The sequence below is a fragment of the Musa acuminata genome, chromosome BXJ3-10 (genome assembly GCF_036884655.1).
Source record: "Musa acuminata AAA Group cultivar baxijiao chromosome BXJ3-10, Cavendish_Baxijiao_AAA, whole genome shotgun sequence".
Classification (NCBI taxonomy): domain Eukaryota; kingdom Viridiplantae; phylum Streptophyta; class Magnoliopsida; order Zingiberales; family Musaceae; genus Musa; species Musa acuminata.
The window spans coordinates 31,555,045-31,570,952 of NC_088358.1; the positions used below are offsets into that span (position 1 = coordinate 31,555,045).

At 40.2% G+C, this 15,908-nt stretch overlaps 3 protein-coding genes across 3 annotated transcripts; 1 reads left to right on the forward strand and 2 right to left on the reverse strand.

The window, feature by feature from the left end:
- Positions 1–5,383: 5,383 nt before the first annotated feature.
- On the forward strand, positions 5,384–7,322 carry LOC103969075 (WAT1-related protein At4g30420). The gene is made up of 6 exons (XM_009382496.3): positions 5,384–5,783; positions 5,849–5,917; positions 6,019–6,135; positions 6,206–6,587; positions 6,679–6,830; positions 6,918–7,322. Exons 1-6 carry the CDS (start codon positions 5,596–5,598, stop codon positions 7,117–7,119), a joined length of 1,110 nt encoding a protein of 369 aa, XP_009380771.2. The 5' UTR covers positions 5,384–5,595; the 3' UTR covers positions 7,120–7,322.
- Positions 7,323–7,695: 373 nt separating this feature from the next.
- On the reverse strand, positions 7,696–8,760 carry LOC103969874 (F-box/kelch-repeat protein At1g15670-like). Its single transcript, XM_009383512.3, has one exon. The coding sequence runs from the start codon at positions 8,758–8,760 to the stop codon at positions 7,696–7,698; it is 1,065 nt and encodes a 354-aa protein (XP_009381787.2).
- Positions 8,761–14,715: 5,955 nt separating this feature from the next.
- On the reverse strand, positions 14,716–15,838 carry LOC135651464 (F-box/kelch-repeat protein At1g15670-like). The gene has a single exon (XM_065171534.1). It carries the CDS (start codon positions 15,787–15,789, stop codon positions 14,716–14,718), a length of 1,074 nt encoding a protein of 357 aa, XP_065027606.1. The 5' UTR covers positions 15,790–15,838.
- Between the last annotated feature and the right edge of the window lie 70 nt (positions 15,839–15,908).

A 15,908-nucleotide genomic window follows, 5' to 3' on the forward strand; every position in this document is an offset into this window, starting at 1 on the left:
ATGACTGGATGCATGCACCGAGAGCGCTCTCTCTCTGTCTCTCTCCGTCATGGGTGAGGAGTTACTGTTGCAGCAGAAGGAGAACGTGATGACGATGAGGAGGAGGAGGAGGAGGAAACAGCGAGAGCTGATGGAAGGAACGTTTCAGGTGGCCAAATCCAAAGATTACGAGGGTCATTTCGGACGTCTTCTTTACTGCACTGCTTGCCTCGTGAAGCCACGTGATGTGGGTGAAAGGGAACGGCAGCCATGTTTCCCGGATCTTGCCAACCTACCTTCACGTGGAAGAGGAGACGAGAAGAGGACCGAGCTCCATCGTCGCCTTCCCACCGTGCATGCTTCACTACATGCCCACAGCTTCCTTCCTTGGTAGGATCAATCTCAGGTCATGCAATGGGAGAGTAACAGCATGTGATTGCATGTGGTGTGTCCATCCAACCAACCCATGAATGCTCTTAATGGACGACGGGTGACACTAAACCTACCTTCTTCCCATTGCTAGCGACGGTTTATATAAGAGTGCTTTGCTTGCTTTAATGCATTCATTAGTTTGTGATATGGGAAGCCGTCACTCGACAGACTGTGAATGCCTACTCACACGTCATGTGGGGCTCTCAGTCTACTCACATGTCATCGTATTGGATGAATTCATGTCCCAATGATACAGTAATTACGCCCAATACATAACTATTATATCTCCGAGTCATTCACCGTAATATAAAAGCTTTCGGTGCACCACATCGACGATCGACTCTCACTATATTCGACACATAACTAAATCCTTCGAACCCAATTATTAACTAGTTTTGCATCATCTTAGTACGATTTGTGATAGGCTCGAGAAACAATTACGATTGAACTCAAATCATCTTCCACGTCAAACAGCTAATACTTTGAAAACAAGTCGATCGATCCAGAGAGAGAGAGAGAGAGAGAGAGAGAGAGAGAGAGAGAGAGAGAGACGTGGCAAATCAGAAGAAATAAAAGAAACCCGTTATGAGCCTCGAGGTTGTGATGATGGATAGAAGCCCATTTCTACAGGATAAAAACCCCTTCCGATATTTAGAATGACAATCTTATGAATGATGGCGGATAAAATACTCATAAACTTCATCCATTTTAACTCAGAATCAATGGGATTCGAATTCAGTTTAAATCAGTCAATAGATACAAATGTCAACTTCTGAATGACAACAAAATATAACTAAATTATAAACTAATAATGTATCTTTGAACTCGATGAAATGTTACCAAAACTTGACTTAATTTGGTTGAATGATTAGTAGGATTCAATCCTTAAATCTTGCCATCAACAATCGAGGTCTGAGAGAAGTTATCAAATGAGATCTAAAGGGTATACAAATGAGATCCAAAAGAATGTTAAATGAGAAGATCTATCCAAATAAGTGTTCAAGCCTATAAGGTTGAGATAGTAGTTCATGATTTGTAAGTATGTTTCTATTTTAGAAGTTCAATATAACTTTTCTTCCTTTTTTTCATCCTGATTTCTTCTTTATCTAATTGGTATGATTTTGAATTAGTAGTACCTTATTATTATTATTTAAAAAATGGCTACACTTAGAATGTGATCATCGCTTTCTTTATGGTATCAGAACTATAAGAGTGGTAATCTATATTTCAAAATCTCATTAGTAAAGAAATAACATTTTTTGACTATGGATTACAATAGTCGAGTTAGTAGATTTGGTATTGAACTTTTCAATTAATCTAACTATAAAATATGAAACACTTATTTGAAGTCCTATCTCATAGGGAAAAATTATAGGATATAATTAGTGATAATGTAACAATAAGATGGGAGATGCTACGAAAAGATAAAGGTTATTAGTTACGAAAGCTATATTTATATTAAAAGGATCTATTTCTCATGATTTCTTTGAATATATTATTAGTTGCAAATCAATTTAAGAGATTTTGGTTACTCTTGATGCATTGTTCGATAAAAGAAATATGGCTCGACTTCAGTATTTGGAGAATAATTTAGTAAATACTATCCAAGGTAATCTCTTAATTTCTCAATACTTTTTTTAAGATTAAAATTATATATTCAGATATATCACTCTTACATCCAAATGATTCGATGCAGAAATGAGACGTTATATTATTCATGGTCTTTAAAAATAATATATTGTTTATGTTATATCTATTCAAAAAGGGGTTCGATCCTCAGTAGAATTAGAAATTTTTTTTTTTTTTGGGAATCCTTAACTCTTATTAAAATAATGAGAGTTTCTACTTAGATGCCCTTTTTACAAATAAGAAAAAAGATAGTGATAGAAAAAAGAAGATAATGTTAAGAAATCTTAAATATTATATAGATGGCAAGTTATTAAGACTAAAAGAGAAAATATTATAAATAAAGAAGACCATTCAAATATTACTAATAAAGATTAGAGTAATTATTTTATGGCTAAAATTTTTTAAGCTCATAGCATCTATCAATTTCGAATATGACTGGATAATTGATTTAGGATATAATTATCATCTCATTAGTGATTGTACCAAATTTATCAATCTTCATCAATATGAAGGTGATAATGTAATTATCATGATAGATAATATTATTCATCAAGTGGAGAAGGAAAGTATTATCATAATCTTAGATTAAGATAATAATTTTATTATGTTAAAGAGTGTGTATGATATATAAGTATGAAAAAAAATCTTTTCTCTATTGTTAATATAGTTGATGCTAAAAATTATATTATTTTTAGTCTCGATAAAGTTAAGCTTCTATACTTGGTCATTTAAATTTTCTCAAATTAGAAATTATGATGTAGAAAATTTTAATTAATGATCTTCCCAATCTTATTACTTTTAGTAGCAATATAGTTTGTGAAGGTTGTCAATATAACAATGCATACAAGCAACCTTTGGAGAGATCACTTTCTAGATATAATTTTTTCTCAGATCTTAGTCATGAATCTTACTCAAACTCCATCCTATTTAGGTCCTCGATATATGCTTATTTTTATTGATGGCGTTACAAGTTTCACTTAGGTCTATTTGTAAAAGACAAATCAGAAGTTTTTTTTAAAATTTCAAGAGTTTCGTTTAAAATATATAAATTATACTCGTGATTTGGGATTATTCTAGAAGAAGAATATACATCTATAATTGCTGATCTAGGAGATGATTTGAATAATCATAGGTTCACTTCTGATTATGTTTTTTTATATAGTTTTACTTATATCTCATGGTATAGTAAGAAATAACAATGAGTCTTTTTTTCTATAATCGAAATGAAATACAAGGCTTCCTTATTTGCCAATCAAAAATGTATATTATTAAGGTATTTAATCAAGGACATTTGCTATCAAATTAAAAAAATCAACTATTTTACAGTGTGATAATCAAAGTACATTAAAATTGATCATAAATCTAACTAAGTATATTAAAATTAAATATTATTTCATCCAAAAAAATACTTCAAAGAGTTATTGAGAATCAGTGGAGATTAAGAACAAATATAGTATCGTATATATCTTTATCAAATATCTTTCGAAAAGACCTTTTGAAGATATTGAAAGCAAGTAGGGATCTATATATCTAAAAGTATGCTTTAAATGAGAGTGTTATAATTAAAAAAATATTTTTTTTTAAAAAAAAATAAATTATTATTTTTTTCTCTTATTTTTAAAATAAATTGATTAGATAGAGTTACATAGATAAAAAATCTCTTAGTTTAAATTGTTATTTCACTCAGATCCATCAAATTTGAGTATTTAGATCTAGAAGTCCAAAAGTAGTTCAAGATTATTTTTCTCTTTCTAAAGTTTAATATATATTTTTTTTATTAGGTTTGATGTTAGACTAATAGTATGCTATTACTATTATTTAAAAAGTAACTGCATTACGTATGCATGTGATTTCTTCCTTTCTTTAAATCATCATCGTCTCGTAAATATTTTAGATTTGTGTCGTTAGTAACGCCGGGAAGATTCCGGTGGCATGTCCCCCACACTAATTGATCAAAGCGTGCATAAGATACTGACAGCATCGTCGTTTTACTTGTGTTCATTGATGTGCAGAATGACCTACTCCTTTCGATGAACGCCATTCGATGTGCTCTTCCTCACATAGGCCATCGTTTGGAAGACGTCCCTTCTCTCATGGCACATCACAAGACGAGCACAACCCCACTCGAACCTTGCTTTTCACACCATGTGATTCAAGCACAATCAACATTGCATGCCCCACACTCAATCATTCATCTAATTTGAATGCAAACAAAAAATAATATAAATTTCAAGCCTTATATTTCACCAACTCAAACAGACAATTGCTTTCCCAATGATACCATTTGCATTCACACTATTCTTACCCTCCATGTCTCATTTATCGACGAAGGAAAATTCTCACATTCTTCGATAAAGGCTTGTAATGTTTGGGGTCAAATCACCTCCATAATATTTAAAGGTCAACGCGGCACAAAGGACACGTTGGTGTGATCAACTTATACCATAAGATCCACGAAAGCTGCGCACTGAGGTTGTATTACCATCACATTGCTCCACCGTAGCCGTCAAACTAGAGCCACACAAGTTTACGGCACTGCCGTGGCACTTACGTGGCCTTCTTGCGATGATGTCATCCTTTCGGTGTAAACGATATTTATCGATTTAATAGTCTACTTATTCAAGATATACGTTCGGTACAAATATTATTGTTACATTTCGAATAGTAATTTTATACCTTAATTTTTTTTCTTTTTTTTTTGAGACTCCACATGCATTTACTCTTTAAATCATGCTTGATTCGAAGAATATTTTACTAATGACCTACGGTTTTAAAGTCTCAACTATATATAACACGAAGATATCGAGTCAGAAAACTTCTTTCGACCTATATTTCGGGCTTAGCTCATGTCGGATCACATCTTGATCTCCTACGAACGATGGACTTTGGAGATAACATCAATTATGCACCCGAAAGTTCTCAAACGATGGAGCTAAAAGGAGCTCCACCGAACGCAGATATCGATAGGAAGACAATGCGTACGGCCATTAAGAGAGGAACGATGAGGGCCTTGAATCCCAAATCGCACATGCAATTGATGGGGGCTACAATTATGCAATGCACTGTGTGGGGTGCAGCGAACGCAGGACAATAATTCAGCAAGCAGCCAGTTGAATCGTGCGGACGAGTGACTTTTGTGCACCTCTACCCATTCGACAATGGAAATAAAGGACGAAACAATCAATTATTAGATGACATCATTTGATATCGGTGCAATCTATCTTAGTCCCTGGCTTCAAGTCATGCGGATTGATGTGGACTTGGTCATGCCATGTCTAGTTTGAGTTCGACTCGAGTCGAGCTCATGCCAACCTTCTAAGTGTCATCAATCTACTTGCTAGGCTTGTCTCACTTCAATAATTGCGTGTTGAATCGAGACACGGCTGGGCTACAAATGAGTCTCGAGAATTTTTTAGTTTAGTATACATTTCATTAATGTGTCACGTATGATGAAGGCAAATTCCTATAAATGCCTGCGATCTATACGGCTCTTCTTCCTCGCGAAGCCTGCAAATCCATTAGTTCCTCCTCCTCCTCCTTTCTCGAGGTTGATCCATGGCTGACTCTTTCCTCGAGGAGTACAAGCCCGGATTGGCCATGGTGGCCGTCCAGTGCATCTACGCCGCCATGGCCCTCTCGGCCAAGGCAGCCTTCACCCACGGCATGAGCCCCATGGTATTCGTCGTCTACCGGCAGGCCATTGCCTCCCTCGTCTTGCTTCCTATAAACATCATCACTAAAAGGTTCCTCTCTCTCGCTCTCTCGCTCTCGCTCTCTACGCGTGTTTGATATGGATGTCGATGTGCAGGGGGAACATAGGTCAGATCGACTTGGGAACGAGAGGCTTTTGTTTGGTGTTTCTTGCTTCGCTGATTGGGTAAGTGATGCTTGCCCTTGGCACTCCATTTTCGGGTTCTTGTTGTTGGGTGGTATCACGGTCACATGAGACTCGTGCGTGTTCCTCTGTGAAACAAACAGTGCCACCCTCAACCAGTTCTTCTACTACCGAGGGATGGACTTGGCGTCCTCATCAGTGGCCACAGCAATGACCAACCTAATCCCAGCAATCACATTTGTTATGGCAGCCTCTCTGGGGTAAATCCTTCACCAAATCATCTCCCTCACAAAAGAAAATAGGAATTCAAATCTTTCATGGTGTTTGCAGCCTAGAGAAAGTGAAAGCGAGGAGCCTGAGAAGCATGGCTAAAGTGATTGGCACCGTCATCTGCGTTGGAGGCGCGACCGCCATGGCATTCTTGAAAGGCCCGAGGCTTCTATCCATGGAGTTTCGACACCTGCTGTTGGGTTCAGCAACCGATAAGTGGGTCGTCGGCGCACTTTTCCTCATCGGAAGCAGCTGCTGCTGGTCGTTTTGGCTCATCTTGCAGGTGCCGATCTGCAACGACTACTTAGACCCGTTGTCGCTGTCAACATGGATGTGCTTGATATCAACCTTCCAATCCGCCACTATCACATTTTTCTTAGAACCACAGTTGAGTTCATGGAAGATCACTTCGCTGGTTGAGCTCTTGAGTTGCTTATTTGCGGTAAGAAGATTCTCCCTTGATCCATCCCTCTATTCCTTCGCACAGCCAGCCAAGTAGTAGGCCAAAAGACTGAACAAAGGGGCGTGTGCAGGGAATTTTCGGGTCTGGAGTCACCTTCTACCTGCAATCATGGTGCATATCGGTGAGGGGACCGCTCTTCTCTGCAATGTTCAACCCACTTTCGACAGTCATCACCACAGTCTTGGCTTTGATACTGCTGCATGAGCAACTCCATCTTGGAAGGTATGGTTTTACTGCCTCCGAATGGATTCCAAACCTCGCATCGTCTTTCTTCATCCCGAAGCATACGACATGTTTCTTCTCCTGCAGCTTGGTTGGTGCAGTTGCAGTGGTGAGCGGGCTGTACATGGTTTTGTGGGGCAAAGCCAAGGATTTGGACCCCAAGAGGAGGTCACAACCGGGAGATGACGCCCACAAAGTGACCATAGTAATAGAACCAAAACAGAGTTATAAAACAGACCTAACCAAACCACTGATGGAGGAAAGAGCAGAAGAGGCAGTGGAAAAGTAGATGAAGGATCCGTGTCCCTTCGGCCCTGCAGATCAATCATCCAATCATGTGGATGGATGTTCGACATCAACACCGATGACCAAACCGAAGCCCAAGCCCAAGCCCAATAATAAACCCAAAGCAGGCCTTATTTCGAGCTTAAGATTATTAAATATTGCTATCTTTACTTGTTTTAATAAATTGTTTATGTTATTATCTTTCAATTTCGTTTTCTAATTCATAGCTCAACAGATAGGAAATGGTACAGTTTTTTTTTTTGTTTGAAATTAATAGAATAAATGGTTAAGTTAAAATGAAATAGAATAAAAAATTTGGAAAATTATGTGTAAACTGGTCTCATAGAAGATGAAAATATAAAAATATTACCATATATATATTTTTTAATGCTGCAGACACATATACAATACATATCGTTTGCAATCACGCGGTGATATCTAACATGTGGAATATTAAAAATACTAGTGTCTTTATGTGACATTTTGCTCACCTCTTTTTTTTAGGGTGCTACTTTAAGATTAGGTTTTGTAGTGCTGATGATGTGATGCCAGCAATCATACGGGTACTCCTCCTCTACGCTTAGATTACCAAGCAACAAGCCACCTCCACGTGCCATTGGTACTCCGGCGGCACCTCCACGTTCCTCCACGACGCCGACGCCGAAGCCGGTGTCGTCATCGTCGTAGTTGCTTTTATGTCGAGAATTTTCGCCACAAGGGCGCCGTTGCGCATCCCTATTCCCATCACCATCAGCTTCCCCTCCCATGCCACCGCGTTCATCGCCACACGCATTTCGCTCGGCAGCTTGGCCACCGTAGCCCACACGCCGCCGTCTAGCTGTACCATCACTTCCCTCCCCACGCACCGGTAAATGCTCCCGTCCACTCCCGCGACGCATATCGTCGGATATTGCTCCCCCGGAGGCACCAACTCCTCCACGGGGCCCCAACTACCCGCGGCCGGGTCGAAGGCCTCCGCGCAGTGCCTGTGGAGGACGACGAACTTGCCGCGCAGGATCACCCCGCGGCAATTGAAGGGCTTGCGCGCCATGTCGGGCAGCGGCTTCCACGAGTCTCCTCCCACGTCGTACGCCAGCGCGGACCGAAGCGGGTTCGCGCTCCCGTCATGCCCGCCGGCTACGTACACCGTTCGGCAGCCCTTGTCGGAATCGTGCGTCGCCGCGCAGGCGAAGGAGGACCGCAGGGGCCACGGGAGGGGGGACCCGCGGCGCCACTCTCCAGATACGAAGTCGTAGACGTGAACCTCGTCGGTTGTGAGGCAGGTGTCAATTTTCCATCCACCGACGACGACGAGCTCGGTACCGACAGCGGCGAGCCGGCATAAGTGCGGGAGCCCATGGGTTAGGTTGGGGCAGGGGGGGAGGGAACTCCAAACACCGGTGGCCGGTTCGAAGATGACGAAGCGGTAGACCATGAGTCCTGGACTGTTGTAGTAGGTGCAGTAAGGCTGGACCAGGACGACAACGGGTTGAGCGATGCCGGTGGATTTCCGGAACCGGTGGAACGTCGGGTCGCGAAGCTCCTGCCGCCAGACCTTGCAGACTGAGAAGAGGGTGGGGAAGGCATTGTAGGGGACTCGAGTAAGGCACTCGCGTGCCGCGTCGTCGGTGAGGCCTGGAATCATATCGCACACTGTATTCTAAATTGCAGAGGGAACAGAGACGAATTGGGTGCTAAATGAGAGAGAGAGGCGAAGCGGAGTTAAGTTTATGTAATACTGTACACATATTTATTCTATGCAACGCAGTGACATATCCTCCTCACTTGCCTTATGTTGATATGTACTTATTTAACAGACAATTAAATTTCTATACCATAAATTTAAATATATCATATAACTTATATAGTAGAATCCTTAATTTGACATATATGATAAATTTAAATTGTTAGGCTGTTTAGTTGTTAAGGTAGACTCTTAGTACATTCACATAATACGTAGAACATGATTCATAAATGATTAATATTGTTTTTCTATTTTTTTATATATTTATAATAATTAATTACTAAATTTTGAGATTTTTTGAACGCATATTGTAATCAAATATAATTTACTTTAATTTCGAGTGAAACTTGATTAATTTTCATGAAAACCAATCCAAACCTTCACAAAACCACCATAGTTAAAATTTATGATAATTAATTATTAAAATTAAATTTTTAGATATATTTTTTAGTTGAACATAATCTAGTTTAATTTTGATGATAATTGAATCAATTTTCACTAAATTAATTGGTCACTTGAATTGTTGGGAATATATAATCTAAGTCAGCAGAGCCATGTGGATGTTCATAGGAGATGGGGATTTGATGTCCAAGCCCAAGCCCAATAAAAACCCAAATCAGGCTTTATTTGGTGCATAAGTTTATTTATTACATATTTCTATCGTCACTTTTTTGTGATAAATTATTTATTTCATCATCTTTCAATTTCTTTTTCTAATTCATAGTTCGGCAAATAGGAAATGGTATAACTCTTTTATAATTGTGTCGTTTGTTATCGTTTTTTAAAAATAATAGAATAAAATGCATATGTTAAGGAAATGGCCTGAGCATTAGTTAGACCAAAAGACATCATCATTACCTTCGACTATACACACTTATGAGTACCCCGATCGAATGTCAAGTTTAGAGAAATATGTTATATTACCTAATTGATTGACAAGTTCGCGATAAGTGGGATGAGATACTTATTTTTTACTATATCTTTTTTAAGACCTATTAGTTAATCCATAATTGAAGACTCCTATCTTATTTCTTCTAAAAGAGGATTATAACTCCGAATGGTATTTTAGAACTATGAATGAGACCATCGCTTAGCAATTCATCTAGTTGCTTCCTAAGTTCTGTGGTATGGTAGTCTCGTTGAATGCTTCACTCCTGGCTCCAACTCAATATGGTGATCCATGCTTCTGCATGGTGGTAGAGTTTTTGACAACTCAAGTAGCATAATATCTGTGAACTTCTTCAAAATATTTTCTATCACAATAGTTTCATGAGTGAGTTCCACATCAAGTGGCTTCGATTTTATTATAGCCACAAAAGTTAATTCATCTTTTCACAACCCATTCTTCTATTGCAAAGTTGATATTTGTTGTGGGTCTTTAGTTCATCCTCAAGAAACTAGAATCATGCAAGGATTGTCACCTCCTAATCAAGCATAGAGAGTTTAAGAATGATATTAGCACCATCTTCGTCGCGTACATAAACTTTATTTGAAGGATCATTTGGAAGTCATCCAATTGCACTGTTATTATGTTTGTGCTTTTACTCCACGTCTTAATCTTTATAGGAATCTCTTTTGCAACTTGAAGATCTTTTTAGCCTTCAAGTTTATAGCTTTCATCCACTTGAGTTTTTCTCTATGTTTAGCCCAAGTTGTCTTACTTCTTGATCAGCAATGAAATTGTGGGTAGCATCTGTGTTCCCTATTGCATGAGTTATTTGATCATTTAGCTTGATGTCCACATATATCTGCTCATTGCTCTTTGCTTTCAATTGCTTCATCTTCACGTTCTCTCCCACTTAACCTTGCAACACATCCAACAAACATATTATTCTCATTTGGGATTCTCGTGACTCCTTATTTTTGTTGTGGATTTCGATGTACTCGAACTAAGGATGACAATATTGCCTTTGTCCGATCTAGGGGGATGGATTGATATTGTTAATATATTGAGAGCATACTTTTGTGGGTACTCCTCTTCATGTGCAGTCCTAAATACAAGAAGCATACTTTCGATTTTAGGATCTTATTTTCAATTACTTCATATTTACGTTGTCTCCCACTTGACCCTACAATACGTTTAACATATTTCTCCTATCTGGGATCCTTGTGACTCCTTATCATTGTTGTGAATTCTAAATTATTCGAACTAAGGACGACAACCTTGTCTTTGTCTATTCTAGGAGGATGGATTAATGTTATTAATGCATTAGGTATTCATTTTTGTGGTCACTCCTTCATCGTGTATGGTCCTTCATATAAGAAATATCATTTAGGTTTTGGAGCCTTGCCTTTTGAATTCGATCCTTTATGGGAACCTTTTTTTTTGCTTGATTGCAGACTCCTTCTTTAGGAATTCTTAGATAGGCAATTTCCTAAAGATTATTTCTTTCTCCTAGAGTTCTTTAAAATAACAAAATTTGTGAGCCATTTTTTAGTTGTAATTGTCCCGACCAAATCGATGATATTCCTTCGATGCAGTTTCTATTGTAACTATATATTTAGACTATCAAATAAGTTGAACAACTTATCCTTTTTGGATAAACTCAGTGTTCTCAAGAAGGAATTGAGTTCACAACTCTCACTTCAAGTTTTCTCATGTGTCCACTCGATATCGACATTGCTAAATCTCTTTTAGATATATGATTGCTATTGAAACTATGACTTCTTTAGAATTGAGCCTCATAGCTTTAAAGTATTATTCTATATTAAATTAAAAGTTCATAAGTTCCTCCGCATTCTTGGCACTCCCATAGCAATATATCACAGGTGCCATCAAGTTTTGTATTGGAGTAACAAGGGTGTTGTTCCCTCGTTAAGAGCCCTCATGAACAACATAATCCTGCATGTGAGTTTTGCCATAAGTTCATGTAGGTGCTACATGGAGTCTTTGGTCTATTTCGTCAATCGATCTACTTGTGACTCGACATTATTGATCCAGGATTTCACTTTATCTTATAAGTTCTCTACTAAAAAAATCTTTTATTGGCTTTGATAAAGTTCTTTTAGACTCACTTTTAAGGACATCAATGTGGGTTTCTCTTTTTGGTTGATACTACAAATTATACTTTCTTCACTTATAGAGAATAGTCAACTTTTCACTTACCATTTTCCTTGTTGCGCTCCTATTGAGCAACTCCAATAGCTTAAAGAATGAGTTTGCACTTGTAGCCTTCCTGCGATTGCTTAGGGCAATAGTCTAGTTTGCCCAATCTTGCTTGATTCACTACGATGCTTCACCATGGTAACATTGTTAAGTTTTGTTGTTTGCTCAAATTGCTTGCCCACTTTAATACCACAACGTGATGGAATTTGTTGGGATTACCGAAGTTGTGAAACATCCTTATATTATTTGTCCACATAAGGGTTAGCCTAGTTGTAAACTCACTTATCTCTTAAAGGGTATATAAAGGAGTAAATTAATTAGTTTAAAAAATGAGCAGTAAATAAATTTTGATATCTCACAAAAAGGATAGTGTTATAAATAATTCAATAAACATTTGGTACGCAAAAGCGAAAAAAAATAAAAATAAAAACTTTAGAAAATAAACGAATAGTCACAGGTTCTCAAACAATTACTCATTAGGTATTAAGCATATTGATAACTCATCATAAGCTTTACATATAAAATTATAAATCTAATCAATAACCAACACTTCTTCATACCCTTTTCTAATCATATGCCACATAGGTGATTCTAGAGCGTTAAATTAGTTGATATTATATATTGCAATGTAATCTATGAAAAATAGATCATGACACATAAAATTATTTATACTCTTAATTTTTATATTATATATATATATATATATATAATAAGATAAAAATATACCATGAAACATACGTACTAGCCAATAGAACGTGGAGAGGACGACGTCAAGCGCAGCCCGGAGCCAATAGAACGTGGGGCGACGAAGCCCGTGCTCCCAAAGCTTGGAAGGAGGGTGCGGGAAGACATCGAAGCGGACTCGAGCGAGGTATTCGAGGCCGGGCAACAGAGATGAATTGGATAAGGAGCACATAATTGGTAAAAGCATGTGTACTTGTCCTCATCATTTGCGACGGATAATTGTTTAAGGATGTGATGTGAGTACGGCTGCCTCTCTCCATTACAAGACCACACAGGTACATGAGTTTTTACTGTGAGTGGATTGTCAGCTTCGTCTCACGCCAATTAGCACGTCACGTTCCTTCCCAAAGGCAAAGGCAAAGGCCGGGATCCACGCTTTCCCTACAAAAGGTGTACTCTCGTTTTCGATAGCAGTGCACGTCTGCATCGCCATCATACGTGCCAAGAGCACGGTGGCAATGGACTATATTATTATTTTCTAGAACATGAATGGATTATGAATCATTTATTGATGAGTTCTGATATAAAAGCATCTCAGTGACTGAGTCACTGAGATGCTTTGGTATCATATGGTCATTCTAACCATTAGCTAATCGATAGAATAACTCATCCGTTTGGGTATCATATGTTATGACTGTATCACACGTACGATAATTGACTCCCTAATTTATCAAGCTTAAAATATTTATGATCAAATTAATAATAATACACTTCTCTAGTACGAAATATGTTTTTCTCAAACTCTAAATCTTACCTTTGGAATAAGATATATAATAATTGATAGAAAAAATAACAGTGCTATTAACTCACCCCGTCACATAAGCTGAAAAGGCCATCTAAGCAAAGGCTCATGCCACTCACGGAAATGATCCGTCAACCTCCACCTATTTTGACCCCTCGGAAAAAGGTCAATGAGGCATAATAGAAAAAGCAATGGCACATGCATTGCTTTGCTGAATCGCTCAATCATGGGCTGTCACTTAGAATCAATATATACGCAAAAGCTCGCACCGTCCCCTCACGTGATCATCAATTGGAACACAATCCCCTCACGAGTCGACAATCGGTACACGGTGACCAGACCCGACTTCTTAGCTTCCCCTTGATCGCACCACTAGTCGCTAGCGATCTATCGCCCTCGGCCAATATTTTGGAAGGGGTCGCACGCTTAATCGTGGGAAGTATTAATTTTTGATGACATGGCCTGACTCTTTGGGCACGTGACGTTGATCCCCATCCTTTTTCCACTTCAAGCATACCCCTATCCTAACAGATGGTATGCTCACAATTGTCCTTCCATGATATAATTAACGAAAAGGAGTGTTCACTAGCCGTGGACATAAATAAACCCTTGATGATACAAGAAGCTAAATGGGGGACGAGCAACTGACCACCCTCCACCGATATATCAGGTATAAAAGCCCACCTATGAAATCAAATAGGGTAAGAAGACTCGACCTAAAAACTCCTAAGCTTTACTAAACCCTATCCACTTTCTCTACTGACTGAAGCATCGGAGAGGTCAGGTTAGGATATCCCCCGATACTAACCAATTATGCAGGACCCTAGAGCGTCATATGAGCACTTCATAGTGACATGGCGCATCATTAGACAAGGCCAAGACATACTTCGAGACAACTATAAACTTCCATCAATAGACGAACTGCGCTTACGAAGGGCCACAAGTCGATCATCGTGGGCCAGCAAAGCCTCAAGAGTCTACATGTCACCCAGCCTCACACTTGAATCATACCCACGCAATCCGCTTGGGCTTCTTGGATGGGTCCGTGCTTTCGAAACAGTACCATGCCGTAATGATTATTTGGTCAATGGCTCGAGGCAGCAACAACAATAAACTGTAACATAATTTATCAGTATAAGGTTATAAGGTTTTATTTGATTTTGAACCCTTCTCCCTTGACAAATCATAAATCACAACCCGTACACGGCTTCTCGAATCTCCAAACCCTTCTTCCACGTCGGCACAGCCATTGTCAGCGCCATGCTTAGATAAACAAACAACACGCTCCTAGAACGGATCTTCGGTACTCCGGCGGCACCTCAATCTTCTTCCACGTCGCCGCAGCCATTGTCGTCCTCGTCGTAGTCGCTTTCATGCCGAGAATGTTCGCCGAAAAGCCATAATCGTGCCCGAAGCCGATCACCATCAGTTTTCCCTCCCACGGCACCGCGTATAGCGCCTGCCTCATTCCGCTCGGTAGCTCTGCAACCTTAGCCCACACGCTGCCCTCCAGCTGTACCATCACTTCCCTCCCCGCGCACCGGTACAGCCTCCCGTCCTCTCCAGTGACATACAACGCGGGGTATTCCTCCTCCTCCTCCACCGCGGCCCCCTCCATGGGGCCCCAACTCCCCGCAGCCATATCAAAGGTCTCCGCGGAGTACCTGCCAAGGACGAGGAACTTGCCGCGCAGGATCACCCCGCGGCACTCGTAGCGCTCGCGCGCCATGTCGGGCAACGGCTTCCACGAGCCGCTTGCCAAGTCGTACGCCAGCGCGGACCGCAGCGCGTTCTTTCTCTCGTCACGCCCGCCGGCTATGTACACCTCTCGGCAGCCCTTGTCGGAATCGTGCATCGCCGCGCAGGCGAAGTAGGACCGCAGGGGGCTCGGGAGGGGGGACCCGCAGCGCCACTCGCCCGATAAGAAGTCGTAGACGTGGACTTCGTCGGTTGTGGCCCAGGTGGGAGGTTTCCATCCACCGACGACGACGAGCTCGGTACCGACAGCTGCGAGCCAGCAGAAGAGCGGGAGCCCATGAGGTAGGAAGGGGCAGGGGGGGAGGGATCTCCAAACACCGGTGGTCGTTTCGAAGATGACGAGGCGGTAGACCACGGGCCCTGGCAAGGTGGGCTGGGCGGAATAAGGCACAGGTTGGACCAGCACGACAACTGGTTGAGCGATGCCGATGGATTTCCGGAACCGGTGGAACGTCGGGTTGCGAAGCTCCTGCCGCCAGAGCTTGCAGACTAACAAAAGGGTGCGTAAGTTAATGAAGGGAACTCGAGCGAGGCACTCGCGTGCCACGTCGTCGGTGAGGCCGGGAATCAGATCCTCCATGAGCAGAGTATTCTAAATTGGAGAGGGAACGGAGACGAATTGGGTGGTAACGAGAGATAGGTTATGTAATACTGTACACATATTTATTCTGTGTAAGGTAGTGATATACCCTCCTTACT